This window comes from Aotus nancymaae, unplaced genomic scaffold (assembly GCF_030222135.1).
Source record: "Aotus nancymaae isolate 86718 unplaced genomic scaffold, 86718_ANA_hifiasm-v0.15.2.pri h1tg000108l, whole genome shotgun sequence".
NCBI lineage: Eukaryota > Metazoa > Chordata > Mammalia > Primates > Aotidae > Aotus > Aotus nancymaae.
Window position 1 is genome coordinate 34,243,527 of NW_026988523.1, and position 15,930 is coordinate 34,259,456.

Genomic DNA, 15,930 nt, shown 5'->3' on the forward strand with positions numbered 1-15,930 from the left:
TGGGGCCAGCTCCCCCCTAAAGCCAGCGCCTGCTGTTCTTCCGGGTGCGCACTCACACACACACTCATCTTTATTTATCCCAAGGAGAAGGAGTTGAGGTGGGAGGGGAGAACTGGGGCTGAGCTGGGGTGCGGGCTCTCGGGGACCGCCCGGGAAGCCCTGTCATCCCATCCCAAGGAGAGGTGCTCCCCCAGCTGATGCCAAGGCGGCGCCCAGCTGCTCTGCCCGGGGAACACCTGTAGCCATTTTTATCAGGAGATGTTTATGAAGCAGCAGCAGGTTTATCGAGTCCTCTCTCCTGAGGGAAAGGACCACTGATTTCCCCCAGCTATATTTTTACCCCGTGCCCTCAGGAGACCCAGGTCATGGATGGTTTTCTATTTTGCCCGAGTCTCTCTGAGAAGAGGAGGGAAATAGAAACTTGGGAAGACAGGGAGAAGACAGGGAGAGAAGGGACTTGGGCAATGGCATGGAATCCCCACCCCCCACCCAGACATTTATTTCTTTTTTATCCTCAGGAAAATGGAGTGGAGCAGGGAGGGGAGGAAAGGAGGGGAAGTCGCAGGAACTGGCAAACACATCAAGGCAGAGTGTAATTAATTGGTGCGTTAAGCTGCTGGGTTATGCTTTAGTACGAGTGAGCCAGGAGGAAAAACGATTTCTCAGAAGGGATTCTTTAATCCTCCCTAACAGAGAGTCTGCAAATTAGACACAGTGTGTGGGGATGTCCCCTACCCCCCAAAGGAAGCGAGGAATGAATTCTCCCGGGATCAAGAAGGAAAACCACGGGAAGTTAGAGTGTTCAATATAACTGAGCAAGCGCCTCTCACCACCACCACCACCACCTCTCTCTCCCAGTCTCCTTCCCAGTCTCTCTCTCAATCTCTCTCTCAATGTCTCTCTCTCTCAATCTCTCTCTCTCAATCCTTCTCTCTCAATCTTTCTCTTGCTACCTACATATTCCTTTTGTTCAAGGTATAAAGAGAAACCACAGCCCCTACCTTTGAGTACAAACCCCAAGAGAGCTCGGTCTCTATCACCATAACAACAATTCCAAACATCCCAAAAATCAGAGCATAGTCACTCAGTCGCTTTCTCTTTTCAAATAGGGCCCTCCTGTGTCCCAGCTTATAGCCAATGTTTTGGTTTTTCCGCTTGTTGGCTTTGGGGAAGGTGGTGCTGCTGGCGGTGGTGCCGGCATGCTGGTGGTTGTGGGTGGCATTAGGGTGATGGAGCAGGGTCTGGTGGGCATGGTTGTCCTCCCGGGAGGAGATGACGATCTCCGGGGGGTTGCTGGGGCTGAAAAGCTGGAGGGGTTGGCCCTCAGTCTCGGCCTCGATGAGGTTCCTCCGGGAGGCGCTGAGGCGGCTGAGGGGCTTCATGACCCCACCGCTATACTTGCAGGAGCTCATGGCGATCTCCGTGAAGGGGTTGCTGTCCCGCCGGTGCACCAGGGGGCTGGCCTGCCGGTGCCGGCTGCCTCCGCCAGGCCCACTTGTAGCTGTGGAACTTGGAGAGTGGCCAAGCAAGTGGTCATTGAGATTGAGCTGGCTGCCTTGCCTGGAGGAAGGGTGGAGGATGGCGGTGGAGTTGGACGAAGGGGGGGCCCTGAAAGCGGTGGGAGAGGAGTGCAGCAGGCCAGGGTGGACGGGCTGGCTCTGGAGTTGGGCGAGCTGAGACAGGGGATGCGGCGGCTGCTGCTGCTGAAGCTGCGGAGGCTGAGGCTGCAGCGAGGGTCCTGGGGGCTGCTGGGGGGCTGCTGGTGGCGCTGGCGGTGGTGGCGGCGGCGGCTGCTGCTGCTGCTGCTGCTCATCCCCAGAGGATGGACAGGGGCACTTGGGGTCTTCATCCAGGTCTCCCACCCCCGAGTCATGGAAGTGCCCAGAAGTGTCCATCTTGGGGCCTGGCTGTATTCCCTGCAGCACAAGCCCCCACCCCAAAGCCACCCTCGCTCCAAAGATGTCCTCAAAGAAAGCCAGGCATCCAATCTCCCCCACCAGTGTCTTGGCTCCAGTCCTCTCTCTTTGGCTTGCTTCGGTTCTCTGGGGCTGCCTGGAGTCCAGACGCTGCCACTCAAGAATGCATTGTATTGGGCAGGGAGGGAGAGCAGGGGGGAGCTTGGAGAAAGAAGAGGGGGTGAAAGAACTCTCTCAGGAGGTGGTCCTCTAGGAGCGTGTGAGGCCAGGCTCAGCTTCACTCCTCGCTGGCTCAATAGCTTCGCTCGCCTCCTCCTGCCACTGTTACATTGTAAGCCAAGCCCACTTATTAGCAGCTGGTCTCATTGGCTTGGCTTAACTCTCCAACCTCCTCCTAGCTCCGCCCCCCGCATAGGCTCCTCCCCGGAGGAGGGGCCTGGCGTCCTCGGCTCCGGCCCCAGTGGCGGCGCAGCGAGGGCTGGGAACTGTAGTTTTTGCTCCCCCGCCCCGGAGCTGAGCCACTGCCCTCTTTCTCTGACAGGTATGGCCACAACCCGCAAGCCCACGGCGACAAGGGATGTTCGCTCACGCGAGGCGATGGGGAGGAGGACAGAGGGCCTCCTAAGGAGGGGAGGTGTGTACCCTGATGAGGAGAAAGGCAGACGGAGGGGAAGGCAAACATTTATTAACCCCCAGGGTTTACCATAGGTTGTTTCACACATATTGTCCAGATACATTCTCCAAACACCCAAGGAGGTGGGCAGTATGGTCTCATTTACAAAGCCTGATGCTTAGAGATGTTGAGTAACAACGTCAAGGTCACAGAAGCGGGGGGATCTGCCTCCTGACACCGCGTGGATAAACCCACCTACCATTGACAGAGTGCCTACGCCGTGTGTTCAGTCGCCCTATTTCCAACCCTCACATCAGCCCCACGAAAATGATGTCAACTTTCTCCTTTTACAGATGAAAATGAAGAAGAAGAAAGAAGAAAGAAGAAAAGAAGAAGGAGGAGGAGGAGGAGGAGGAAGAGGAGGAGGAGGTGGAGGAGGAGGAGGGAGGAGGAGAAGAAGAAGGGGAGGAAAAAGGAAGAAAGGAGAATTAGGGGGAAAGAAGAAGGAGGAAGAGGGAGGAAGGAGGAGGAGGAAAAGGAGGAGGGAGGAAGAAGGAGGAGGAGGAGAGAAAGGAAAGGGGGAAAAAACACTCAAACACTCAAACATAGATATGTAACTTGTCAGATGTCACCCCGTTTGTAAAGATGCTGGGATTTGAACTTAGTCAATCTGACCCTACAGATCCAATACTGTCTCCCAGAACACATTTCCGCTATGATATTCAGTACAAAGTGGTTGTTCAATAAATATTGTTCAAATGTTGGATGGGGGAAAGCCAAAGAGAAGCTGTTGAGGAAGAACTGGCCTCCCCAAAGCAGAATGTGTGAAGCGGACCATGGCTCCAGCCCCTTCCCTAACAGCTGGGCATGGAGTCACAGGGGGATCTGGCAGGAAGACTCAAGATCCCCCATGGTCATTCCCTGCCTGATTTGCCCCATGGGGTTCTGGGAGTCAGAGCTAAGAACAGCTGCTGGCTTCCCAGGTTCAGAATCATCATCATCAAGTATTTATTAAGCTCCCACTGTGTACAGAGGGGGTCCTAAGGGATGGGACCAGAGCTGAATTTATTTTCATTTCTAACTGCAGCAGCCTTAGGCATCAGAAAGGAAGTCACCATGATGGAATTCCCCAGCACACCTGGGGTTTTAAAAGGGAGGCCTCCTCTTCTCTGGTTCTTCATTCCCCATCACCCTTTGGCCTCTGTCCAGCTCCCTCCCTAGATGGGAAGAGGAAAGGGTAGGAGATCCATGCACACATACACAGACACACACCCAGAAAACATGTTAAGCAGGTGGACACACATGCACATGTGTACATAGTTGTGTGCATATACTAGCCCATGCATGTGCATATGCACACATATGCACACAGGAAGCTTCTAAAGCAGCTCTCCTGACTGGTAAGCAGCAAATGGCCAGGTCAGGGAGGGACACAGCTCCCCCCAAATGAGCCCAAATTATCCTCTGTATATAAGTTCTCACCCCTCCAATCTCTCATCAACTCTGATGATTGAGAGCTAAATATTACTTGTAATTCAAGCCACAACCCCAAACACCTGACAATTGCTCTTGCACAATAATCTTGACTCCGGCCAGGCATGGTGGCTCACACTTATAACCCCAACATTTCAGGAGCCCGAGCCGGGAGGACTGATGGAAGCCAGGAGTTCAAGACCAGCCTGGACAACATACCAAGACCCAGTCTCTACAAAAAGAATTTAAAATTAGCTGGACACAGTGGCAAGTGCCTGTAGTCCAGCTACCCAGGAGGCTGAGGGAGGAGGACTGCTTGGGCCCAAGAGTTTGAGGCTGCAGTGAGCTGTGAGAGTGCCGCTGCACTTCAGCCCAGGTGGCAGAGTGTGATCCTGTCTCCAAAAAAATTAAAATATAAAATAACAATCTTGATTCTTGTTATCATCAATGACATAGTCATTCCCCCTACCCCTGCCACCACACACACACACACACACACACACACACACACACTCTCTCTCTCTCTCTCTCTCTCTCTCTCTCTCTCTCTCTGTCTCTCACACACACACTCTACAGGTCACAGCACCAGGCCTCAGATGCAAGCCTGGGATCTCGTGTGGTTTCCCATGACCAGGCCCTCTAGCACCCACCCCCAACCCCTTCAGGCTCTCCTGCCTTCCCTCTCCTTCCCTTCTGTATTATTGATGTCCCTCCCTCTCCTCCATCCCCAAATAGAGCCATCTGCTTGGTTCAAGTCTCCCAATCACATAGTTAAGTTTAATGATCTTCGAATAAATTATCATGAATATGTTGTTAGTAGCAAAAAATGTGCTGTTCATGTTGGTTTTCTAGTGCTGGATACAGCTTCTGGGCTGTGAAAAATCCATTTTGGAGAGCAGGCTCCAGGCCTGGGTATTCCTGTGCTCACTCCACCCCCAGCTGCCTCAGCTCACCTTTCTGGCCAGCCTCTTGCCTCCAGTTCTCCTGGCTATGCCAGTGGGATCCAAATGGGGCCTGTTAGAGCACGTCCTGCCATCATGGATGAGGATGAGAGAGAGCTTGGGTGGAGCCCTAACTATGCCAGCACCAAAGATCAGTGGTTATCTGGAAATGGACTGGAACTTGACAGCTGACGCCACTGAGCCAGCTCATGCCCCTTGTTACAGCTATCCTGTCATGAACAGGAGGAGAAGAACAATGTCATGTTTACAGCTTGGGCTCAAGTGTCAGACTGCCCAGGCTAGAGCCCTTCTCTGCCACAGGACAGCTGTGTGACCACAGGCAAGATGACCTTCTGATCATCCATATACGTCTCTTCCTGACTCCACAATGATGTCACATTAGCAGCTTGAAATCAGCCATGCTAGGAGTATTTACACCACAGAAATCGGCTAACACTGTAAATTAGAGCTTATGTTTTCCTGGAAGCCGCTTGTTAAAACTTTCCTGGCTGTTCAACATGTATCAGCACACTGCTGCCTCCTATGTCATTATATACAGGCTGTGCATGCCACCCTCTGCCTTTCTGCTCACCAGCACAAGCTTTGCCATCGCCCACTGTGTGACCAATTGCTTATCTTTTCAGGCCTTCAATTTCCTTACTTCCAGTGAGATCACCGGCCAAGTACTTTGCAACTGCCAAGCACCGCCAGGTTAGTGAATCAGCTGGGAGCGCTCGACCACAGGGGCTGATCATGTCAGGTTTTCCATGCTGCCCTCCAGATGCACGGCATTCAGGCATCGTCTGCTGTTGCTGCATGTCAAAGCCCCACTGTTGAAAAGTTCCCAGTGCTTCCCCTGGCCCCCAGCCACAACTGTGTCTTCACAGCAGCCTGTGAGTGGAGGCAATCACCCATTTTATAGATGAGAAAACTGAGACATTAGACAGATTGTAAAACTTGCCCAGAGTTACTACTTAATAACTAGTCATAAAGCTGGAATCAAACCCAGGCCCGTCCAACCTCAAAGCTCAAACACTCGTCATATGTCCTGAAACCCAAATGCAAAAGATTCAGTCTTACTGATATTTATTAAACATTACCATGTGACTCACATAGCAAACCCTCAGGAACTTAGAGTCTCACTGTAGAGACAAGTTATACTCGCATGGGGTGACAAAAAACAGCAATGATGATCCCAAAGTGTGGTCGAGACAGTAGAGTTCACTGAAGGCAGAGGGTTGTCAAGGGTGGCTTCATGGAGGTGGTGAAACGTAAGCCACAGCTTAAAGAATGAGGAGCAACTCCTTATACTGCCCTAAGATGAGAGGCTGACAAATTAGCCTCTTTAGTCTGCAAAGGAGGGTGTGGAGGAGTTTCTTACCCCGGAGAGTACAGGGAGAGTGGACAAGGAAGGCAGGGGTGGCCTTTGGCCATGCCAGCTCCACATCAAGCACACTGTTGCTCGGTTCCTGCCCTCCTTTCCCGGCTCATTCCTCACCACCTTCCTCCTTAAGCCCCAGCATCACCAACCCACTGTAGCTCTCCCAGAAGTCATGCTATTTCCCTTCTCCATTCCCTCGCTCACTCTGTTCCCTCTGCCTGGCATGCCCTTCCCCTAGATTTCCAGCTAACACATTTCTCTTTGCCTTTCAAGACGTGACTCAAACGTCTTCTTTCTGAGAAGCTTCCCCTGAACTCCCTAAACTCAAATCAGGAGCTGTTTCTGTATTTTCAGTGCCGCGTGCTAACAGGGCCTCTACAGAGCAACACAGCTATTATCTCCTTATGAGTCCTTTGCCCCTAGACCGTGACCTCCTCGAGGGCAGGGATGATGTCCTCTTCACTGCTATACTGCAGCTCTTCCAAAGACCCACTTACAATAGATGCTTAGTAAAGATTAATCGAACTCACTAAACTTGAAACCTGGGTGAGGTCATTTGAAGGCAAGTAGAGAAAGTCACAGTACTTTTCACAACAAATCATAAACACGATTTCCTCAACAGTAAAATGAGTGAGATAGAAAAGATAATTTCTAAGATCACTCAGCTGTAAAACTCAATCATCTATTGTCTGTAGAACTTGTATCCCCAAAAGGTAGGACTAACTGAAAATAGGTTTAAGAAAAGCCGTGGTTCATGGTTTATATGGCTGTCTTTCCCACAGGCTGTGACCTGCATAAAAGGGCTCTATTTTTTTTCTGTATCCCCAGCACTGATTAGGGTGCCTGGCTATGAATTGCTCATTAATGATTTATTGGATAGATAGATGGATGTATGGACAGATGGATGGATGGATGGATGGATGGATGGATGGATGGATGGATGCATGAACAGATGGATGGATGGATGCATGGACAGATGGATGGATGGATGGATATATGGATGGATGGATGGACAGATGAAGAGATCGATGGACAGACGGATGGATGGATGGGTAGATAGGTGGGTGGATGGATGGATGGATGGATGGATGGATAGATAAACGGATGGATGGATGGATGGATGGATGGATGCATGGACAGACGGATGGATGGATGGATCGATGGTTGATGGATGAATGGAGTTTAGACACAATGACAGATAATGGCAGGTTTTCTAGAAAAGCCAGTGGTATTGGAGGGATACCCTTAACCTTCTAAGGATAGGGTCATAAAGATCAACCACCCCCTTCCTCGAACTCTGAATGGTTGGACAGCTTTAGGCTGAACAGCTCATTAGCCCATGTGGGTTCAGTCATTACTGTGTTCTTATCTGGGAGCTTCGTTACTGGATTAATTAACGCTCTAACAACAAAAACAAACCCTGTGCTTGCAGACCACTTTATAGTTTTCCAACCACTTTTACGTAAAATACTTCATTTGCAACCCTTGGCAGCCCTGGAAGCCTGCCTGGGGAGGTTCTATTGTTCCCACTTTCACCCCATGAACTGGAGTTTAGAAAGACTTCAGTAGTTTGCTCAAGGTCACCAGTTAGGCATGGATTTGAACCTGGGTCTGTCTGCTCTTTCCCATCCATTCTGCCTGGAAAGCCCTTCCAGCCCACCTCTTGCTCTGTGTCCTGTCCCATGAGAATTTAGGGAGTAGCACAAGTGCCAGCCCTGCCCAGAACTTTCCCCGACCTCCCGTCCTCTGCGCCCTCAGTTTGACAGTGTCTCCCTCTTCCAGATTCCCTCCGCACTTCACGGTACCTCTCTGGGAACACTGTTCACCTCTTGCCCTGACCTGGTGGTGTCTCTATACATGTCCTCTCTCCCCGATTTGATTTTATGTTTTACTTTATTTATTTTATTTTTTTGAGACAGAGTCTTGCTCTGTTGCTCAGGTTGGAGTGCAGTGGCTCGATCTCTATCTCGGCTCACTCCAACCTCCGCCTCCCAGGTTCAAGCGATTCTCATGCCTCAGCCTCCGGAGCAGCTGGGATTACAGGTGCCCACCACCAGGCCCGGCTAATTTCCCTGATTTTAATTGACACCATAAGCTTCTTGATGACAGAAGCTTATCGTATAAATTGCAAAACACACACACACAGAACACTGCATTTCATGCTGCACCCAAATTGTGTGTTGAATATATAAATGGGTAAGAGGGTGAGTGAGATTCACGTGAGTGAGAATTTAGGGCACTTTAACCCAGGACACATGACTTGCCTCTTGCCCTGCTGGCCTCCAGGAATGCCAACTGGTACGCGTAGGCCTCCTGTCCACACTTCTGTCCTCTGAGTCCCTGGTTGTCCCGACCCTGGGTGAGGCCTCATAATGAATGCCCACCTAACCCCCGCAAGCCATGATCTGAGGAGTGAGGTAGGAGCGCAGCACCTTACCTGTCCCCAGGCCATGCACCAACAACTCTCAGCCACCTACGGGTGCCGAGGAGTCCTCAGCTTCATGCAGGCTCCTCTCCATACTCTGCTTTGCCAAAGAAAAATTGAAGCTCTAAGCCAGGTGCCGTGGCTCACACCTGTAATTCCAGCACTTTAGGAGGCTGAGGCAGGTAGATTGCCTGAGGTCAGGAGTTCAAGACCAGCCTGGCCAACATGGTGAAACCCCATCTCTACTAAAAATATAAAAAATTAGCTGGGCGTATTGGCGGGCGCCTGTAATCTCAGCTACCAGGGAGGCTGAGGCGGGAGAATCGCTAGAACCCAGGAGGCTGAGGTTGCAGTGAGCCGAGATCGGACCATTTCATTCCAGCCTGAGCAACAAGAGTGAAACTCCGTCTCAAAAAAAAAAAAAAAAGGAAAAGGAAAAACTGAAGCGTTGTCTGAATGTCAAGGTAAAGGGGACATACGGCCCGATTCCCTACACCTGGAGCATTTACTGAGGGCCAACTCTGGGCGTTTGTGGGTCCAACACGCCAGGGGGTAAGGTTAGTATCCCCATCCTACAGATGAAGAAACCAAGTCAAGTTTCAGAGACAGTAACTAGCCTGCTCTTGTTCACAGAGGAGAGGAGAGTCCAAGCCATGAGCCACACAGGTCTATGCGCTCTGCGAGGTCACACCCTCCCCACTCAGACTCTGCTACCGAACTTTATCCCCTTCTAGAGAAAGTATCCCTCTTGCCCGCCACTCCTGCCTGGGTCCTCCATGAAACCTCCTCTAACAACAGGAGTGGGGAAAGGTCTCAAAAGAGCGGCTCCATGGAGACCTATCCAGACAAAGGATGCTACTTCTAAAACTCCGCAGAGGCCAGGCTGGTCCTAACCTGGAGAGAAGACAGTGGAGCCGCCAGGCCAGGCGCCGCAGCAGCCTTGGGTGGGAAATCAGCCCGTCTGGTTCCAGGCTGCCATTTTCCTGCCAGGGACCCTGACGAGCAAGGTGCACCCCTCCGAGCCTGCGAACCTGGGATCATTCACGCCTCCTGCGCAGTTGTCTTGTGAAAACCGAGATACATTTTTAAATGCGTCTCCTGACCCCTTCTCTGAGGCTTTGGTGTGGGAACTTCTTGTTCTAACCAGATGAGTCAGTCCGGATGGGAAAGTTTATTTATTTGAGGGAGTCAAAGGTCAAATGGAAGGTGCTGATGCCGTGTCTGGGAAAAAGGCATGGGAAATGGGCACAGGGTGCCAACATTCTGTCACCAAGATGCCTGCTGGGCTTATGGGGAGTGGTGGAGGTACACGCTTTGCATACGGTGGAGTGCTGCCCATGTGGACTGGCTGGTGTCTGCGGGACCCCTGCCTGGCAAGGGCTCAGCATCAGAGCCTCAGCCCTGGAGTCTGGGTAGGCCCTGGAGTCTGCATGGGCCGACTGGGTAGAGAGAGCCATCACATGCCATCCTGGGTGGGTGTGTCCTGCCCAGCCCCACGCCGTGGTGTAGGTGATGACACCCGTCCCCACTAGAGACTTGGCTCCACAGGGCAGCACTTGTGTCTATTTCATTCACTTCTGTAACACCAGGACCTGTCATAGAGCACGTTCTCAATTCAGATTTGCTGACTAAATCAGCTTCCTGGCCCCAGCCTCAAACGGCTCACAGAAAATAAAACTCCAACAGTTTCCCAAACCCAGAACTGGCACCTGAGCAGCCCAAGGGAGGGCCCAGACCGTAGCAGCCATGGGATCCTGGCAGAGAAGAAGGCGGCCAGTGTCCCCTGGGCCTGGATGGATGTCTCTCCCACAGGGAGGACAGTGAGGGACCAGCAGGGCCAGCTGGCAGTTGAGGCCGCAGCCCCCTGAGCCAGCCCCTCCCTGGACCCCAGGCGGCCAGTGGCAGCCCCCCGCCGTGCCGCCTTGGGTCTGAGATTGTGGTCCCAGCTGGTCAGTGCTCACCCATGGGGGTGGGGGGCAGAGCAACCTGTGGCGGGTTTGTGAGGAGTGTGGCGGCCTCTGCTGGTGGCACATGCACATAGCTTCACACTCCAGGCACCTCGGGAGGGGGGAGGGAGCCCCCAGGCAGAACCTGAACCCCAGCCTCAGCTTTCTGCTTCCTTCCATGGAGGCCCAGGGACTGGATCTGGTGCCAGAATCTGTGAATATTTTGCAAAAGTCGCTCTTATTTCCCAGGCTTCCTTAGGTTTTTTCACCATTGGGGAAGAAAACATCTGTTGTCTGTCCTGGGTGGGGGCACCAGAAAACCTTTGAATGAGAGGGCTGGACAGGAGGCCAGAGGCGCCTCCGGGCCCACCCTATTAGCAAAAGCAGAAGCCCTCCGGAGATGGAAGGGGACTTGCCTGCACTCACACGTGAGTCAAGCACACAGCCAGGACTCGAGCCCGGCCTCCACAACGGTCCCCTTCAACCGGCCCATCATCTCTGGGTTGCTACGGAGCATCTCCCAGCACAGCTCCACTCCAGGTCGCCGCTGCCAAACGAGGGACAAAGGCCCCTCTCTCCTCAGCCCAGCCACCAGGCACAGTCAGGAGCTGCAGCCCGGGGGCCCAGCCCTCTGACATGAATCCTGCACAACGCCAGGCCCCTCGCCGGCCTCCCGCCCTTGTTTTGCCTCCTTGGCTCCCGGGAAAGGTGGCAGCCGGAGGGTTGCTATGGACACTGCAGCTGGGCGCTCCCTCCGCAGGCATAATCCGAAGATGCCCTCCCTGCTGGAGTCCAAGTCTCTAATTGCCGAGTCTCGGAGGCAGTGATGCTGCCTCACAGGAAATACTGGGCAGCGATGAGCAGAGGAGGGAAGGGGAGAGTGACAAGATAGAAATCACCTGAAATCGGAAGCAACAAGCTCGACCTGTGTAGGTGGATTGACAGAGCCAATGTCGATTTAGCCAGAATTAGAAGAGCAATAGTGTCTTAACAGTCTCCCCATCTATCAGACACCCAGTCACTGTGGCCAGTGTCTCTCGGGTGGGATACCGAGTGGAAAAGGAGGGAGAGGAGAGGCGTCACAGCTGTGCACATGGGCAGTGACTGCAGAAGAGACCTTGACAGCCATTTTGCTCTAATTTGAGAAACACAGGTCCAGGACTTTTCTGAGCCGGATTCCTGGCCATTCTGGTACCTTGAAGCAGAAGCAACCCGGCTCCCCACTCCCACACAGGCCCCCTTGTTTTTCCCCACTAGGAAATCAGATCATTATCACCACTGCCAGTCCCACCATGAAAACAGAGCACGCTCCTCACCCGGGTCCCACCTGTGGCTAGAGAGCCATCCCTGTAATGCTGTCCCTACCGTGAGACCGGGGCACACCACCTCCATGAGCAGCCTCTCCAGGGGATCAGGACATTGTCACTGCTGTTCTTGTTCCCACCATGAGACCAGAACTTTTCCTTCAGCTTTGGACTCTCCACCTTGAAATCAGAGTATTTCTGATTTCACCTCTATTCACGCCAACCACCTACACATCAGACCAAGTCACCAAGGCCACAAGACTTTACGCAGTCATGGACATAGGTCCAACGTGGATCATGCCACCCGGAGACCACATGCTATGGGCAGGGCACAGTCAGTCTCACCTCCAGAGCCCGCAGGGCCACATGAACCTTTATAGAGAGGGCACAAAGGAGGGCACACTGAGCCCTGCTAGTCACCCGACACGTCTGTGGCAGCTGGTGTGGCCTTCTGGAGGCTGTGCTTGTCTCACACAGACCCTAATGCCTGGTGGCATCAGGACACAGCCATGAGGAGGACAAAGTTAGATTTGCTCTGCCCTGACCACCAGCAGAGACATCCTCCTGCTACGTGCATCAACCCTGGAGGAAGCGTGACTGAATTAGGGAAGCCCACCTCCATCCCAGAGACCCTGGGGATAGATACAGGTATATAGCTATAGACACACATACATACACATACGTATATATACATACACACACGTGTGTATATCCATGTGGATACATATAGACATATATTTTTATATATTTATACATAGAGAGACGGGGAGAGATGGAGGGCGGGATGGAAGGCTTCTCTAAATCCCTCAGTCTACCACTATCTCTCTCAGTGAGGCAGCTCCTATCGTCCCCATTTTACAAAGAAAAACTGACCCAGAGAGGCCTAGGGACTTGCCCACGATTAAATCGCCGAGCTTCAGACTCAGGGCCCAGCACCCTCATCTTGGCTCTCTTCCCGTCTGGCGTTTGAAAGTCACGCCTCAGAATGGGAATGGATGAGGCTGCACATCTCAGAGAGAACGTATGCCAAGTAGAAGCCATTATTCTAACCGGGAAGCTTTTTCCTACAATTTAAGAAACCTTGCCTCCTCTGATTGTTTCCGAAATTATGTTCCCAGGACCGATTTTATGACAAATTGCTGCCCTGGCAATCCCTGCGGCCCATCACGGGAGCTACTGGGTGGCCTGGTAAGCGCTAATCCTCTTTTCTTAGTACACTATCTTCTCCTCCTGCAAACCCAGTGATTAAGCCTCCTGGTAGCCTCAGGAACTGGCATATGTGAGCCTCAGAGAGTAAGGCCAGTGGCTTCCTACTTACTTCTTGCTACTTCCATTAAAGAAGCTTCTGAGCCCGCCAGGAGGGCTAGAAAAGGAAAAGGAAAAGGGGTGGGAGCCTGCCCTCGCAGCCCCTGATGTCTTACTACAGCGGCTCCTGGCAGTGCTAGCTCTGACTGTGATCAGCGGGGCGCACACTTCTGCATCTCCTGACGAGGGCCAAGGAAGCTGTCGACTCCCCCTTGCCCAACGGAGAAGTTTTGGGTCATTGAGTGTCCTCAGACCCAAGGATCTCAGCTGATCGAACTTCTGCTGTGGAGAGAAACGACAAGATAGCAAGAGATCCCGAGAGATTTGAACCCTGGGTCTGAGACTGTAGGAAATTGATTTGTGTGGGATTGGTACCAAGGCAGAAATTGTCCAGAAGAATAGACTGCCAGAGACAAGCAGGCAGCCAGCATCTCCTACTTCAGGTTAGACAAGTTCTAACTGGAAAACTCTGCTCTCCCTGCGAAGTGTAGATGTGAAGGGGTTGGCATGGTGCCGGGCAGGTGTCTGCTGAAGGCTCATTTCCTTCTCTCCTCACTTCACTGACCAAGAAGGGGGCTTGGATCAGGACTCTAAAAGCTCTAAATCCAAGGCGTACAATTAACCTTAGTCCAGCCATTGCTCAGGAGAGGGAGAGGGGAGGCACCTAGTTTCCAGGAATGTGTGGCACGTAGGAAGGAGCTCTGGGCTCACGTGAAGTTAGCTGCCCCTAGCTGGCCTGGGCAGAGCCCGTCTGAGGGCAGGAGCCCAACATCTCTGGCGCTCACTGCCTCCTGCAGGATCCTGCACCTTCTTGCCTTTCACCTCCTGAAGAGCTTGGAAAGACTAAAGTCAAACCAGCCCAAGGGATAGACAGAACCCACCCCAAGGCCAAGCCCAGTGGTGTAGCTTCCAGGCCGTTCTTGGCTGGGGAGGTGGCATTCAGCCCCCTGGCTTCTCCTGTAGCCCCAGACTTGGTGGTTTTGAAGTGGGTAAGCAGCTTTGCCAAGTGATCCACCAGAAGAGAGAGAAGAAACGTGCATGCACGTGGCATTTTGTCAGCTGCACCAGCAAAGTGATGATGGGGGAGGCGGTGGAAGTCAGTGACTCAAAGCAGGTTCGGGGATTATCTGCCATTTTCAATTATCCACATCCCTCATCACCATGGAGAATTGAGAATCGGGTGTATTTGCCTCCCCCTCAACACTGGTGCTGGCATTAGAGACGTGATTTATACTTGGAGCAACTGTGGGTAAAGGACTTAGAATGGTCTCTGTGTAAAATTTCACCAGCAATGAAATGTAATTAAAGAGCTCTCTGTACCTGGCACCTTTTGGTCCCTTTAGAAATAACTGGAAGAGGCCAGGCATGGTGGCACACACCTGTAATCTCAGCACTTTGGGAGGCCGAGGTGGGTGGATCACCTGAGGTCAGTTCAAGACCAGACTGGCCAACATGGTGAAACCCCATCTCTACTAAAAATACAAAAATTAGCCGGGCATGGTGGTGCATGCCTATAATCCCATCTACTCAGGGGTCTGAGACAGGAGAATCGCTTGAACCCGGGAGGCAGAAGTTGCAGTGAGCTGAGATCACACCACTGCACTCCAGCCTGGGTAACAGAGCGAGACTCTGTCTCAAAAATAATAACTGGAAGATAAGCATACCTGAGGAGAAGAGAATTGATGATGATTGAGCATCTGTGAGGTACTCGATACTCACGTTGAGCCAAGGAGACTTCAGCTCAGAGAGGTTGACTTGCCTGTGGTTTGTCATAGCGTGGAGCAACAAAGTGCTCCAACACAGGGCCTTCGATCCCAAGGCTCGTCCCCACCGTACCCTTCTCTCAGTGAACTCAGACCTCTGTTAGAAGACATGGGGACCCATCTTGGACCTCCCTGTCTGTATCTGCTAAGATGCTTTCAATTGCGAGTCAAAAAAAAAAAGAAAGAAAGAAAAACCCAAGAGGGTTTAAAAACAAGGAAATTTGTCATGTCACACACTAAGAACTCAAGAGGTAAAACAGTCCCAGGGGTCCTTAATTTGCAGCACATGTCACTATGAGCATTGGCGCTTCCTGACTTTCTGCTCTGCCATCCTCAGCATGTTGATTGCAAGGCAGCCACAGCACCCTGAGGCATCCCACTGACAACCTTCAAATCCAGCAGCCACTAAGGGAAGCCCCCTGCTGTGGATCTCTTTAATAATGAGAACACTTGTCCCAGAAGTCCCTAGACTTTCCTTTGCATCTCACTGGTCAAAGAATGGGTTAGGCTGGGCGTGGTGGCTCGTGCCTATAATCCCAGCACTTTGGGAGACCAAGGAGGGCTGAATGCCTGAGGTCAGGAGTTCGAGACCAGCCTGGCCAACATGGTGAAACCCCGTCTCTACTAAAAGTACAAAAATTAGCCAGGCGTGGTGGTGGGCGCCTATAATCCCAGCTACTTGGGAAACTGAGGCAGGAGAATTGCTTGAACCAGGAGGTGGAGGTTGCAGTGAGCTGAGATTACACCACCGCACTCCAGCCTGGGCAATAGAGTGAGGCTCAGTCTCAAAAAAAAAAAAAAAAAAAGGATTAAATGCTCAGACCTATACCAATCACCAAGAAAAGGGGAGAGGAGTACCATCT

General features: G+C 52.1%; 1 protein-coding gene across 3 annotated transcripts in view; it reads right to left on the reverse strand.

Moving 5' to 3' along the window:
* The window catches only part of KCNN3 (potassium calcium-activated channel subfamily N member 3), a 210,735-nt gene that overhangs the window by 174,809 nt on the left and 19,996 nt on the right, over positions 1-15,930 (reverse strand). The window contains exon 1 of one of the 3 annotated variants that reach the window (XM_064370832.1): positions 1,002-1,983. The exons of the other annotated variants lie outside the window; for them this stretch is intronic. Within the exon in view, the coding sequence (XP_064226902.1) occupies positions 1,002-1,895 (894 nt within the window). The 5' untranslated portion in view covers positions 1,896-1,983. Of the gene's footprint in view, positions 1-1,001; positions 1,984-15,930 lie in introns of those variants that run through there. 3 annotated transcript variants of the gene reach the window in all.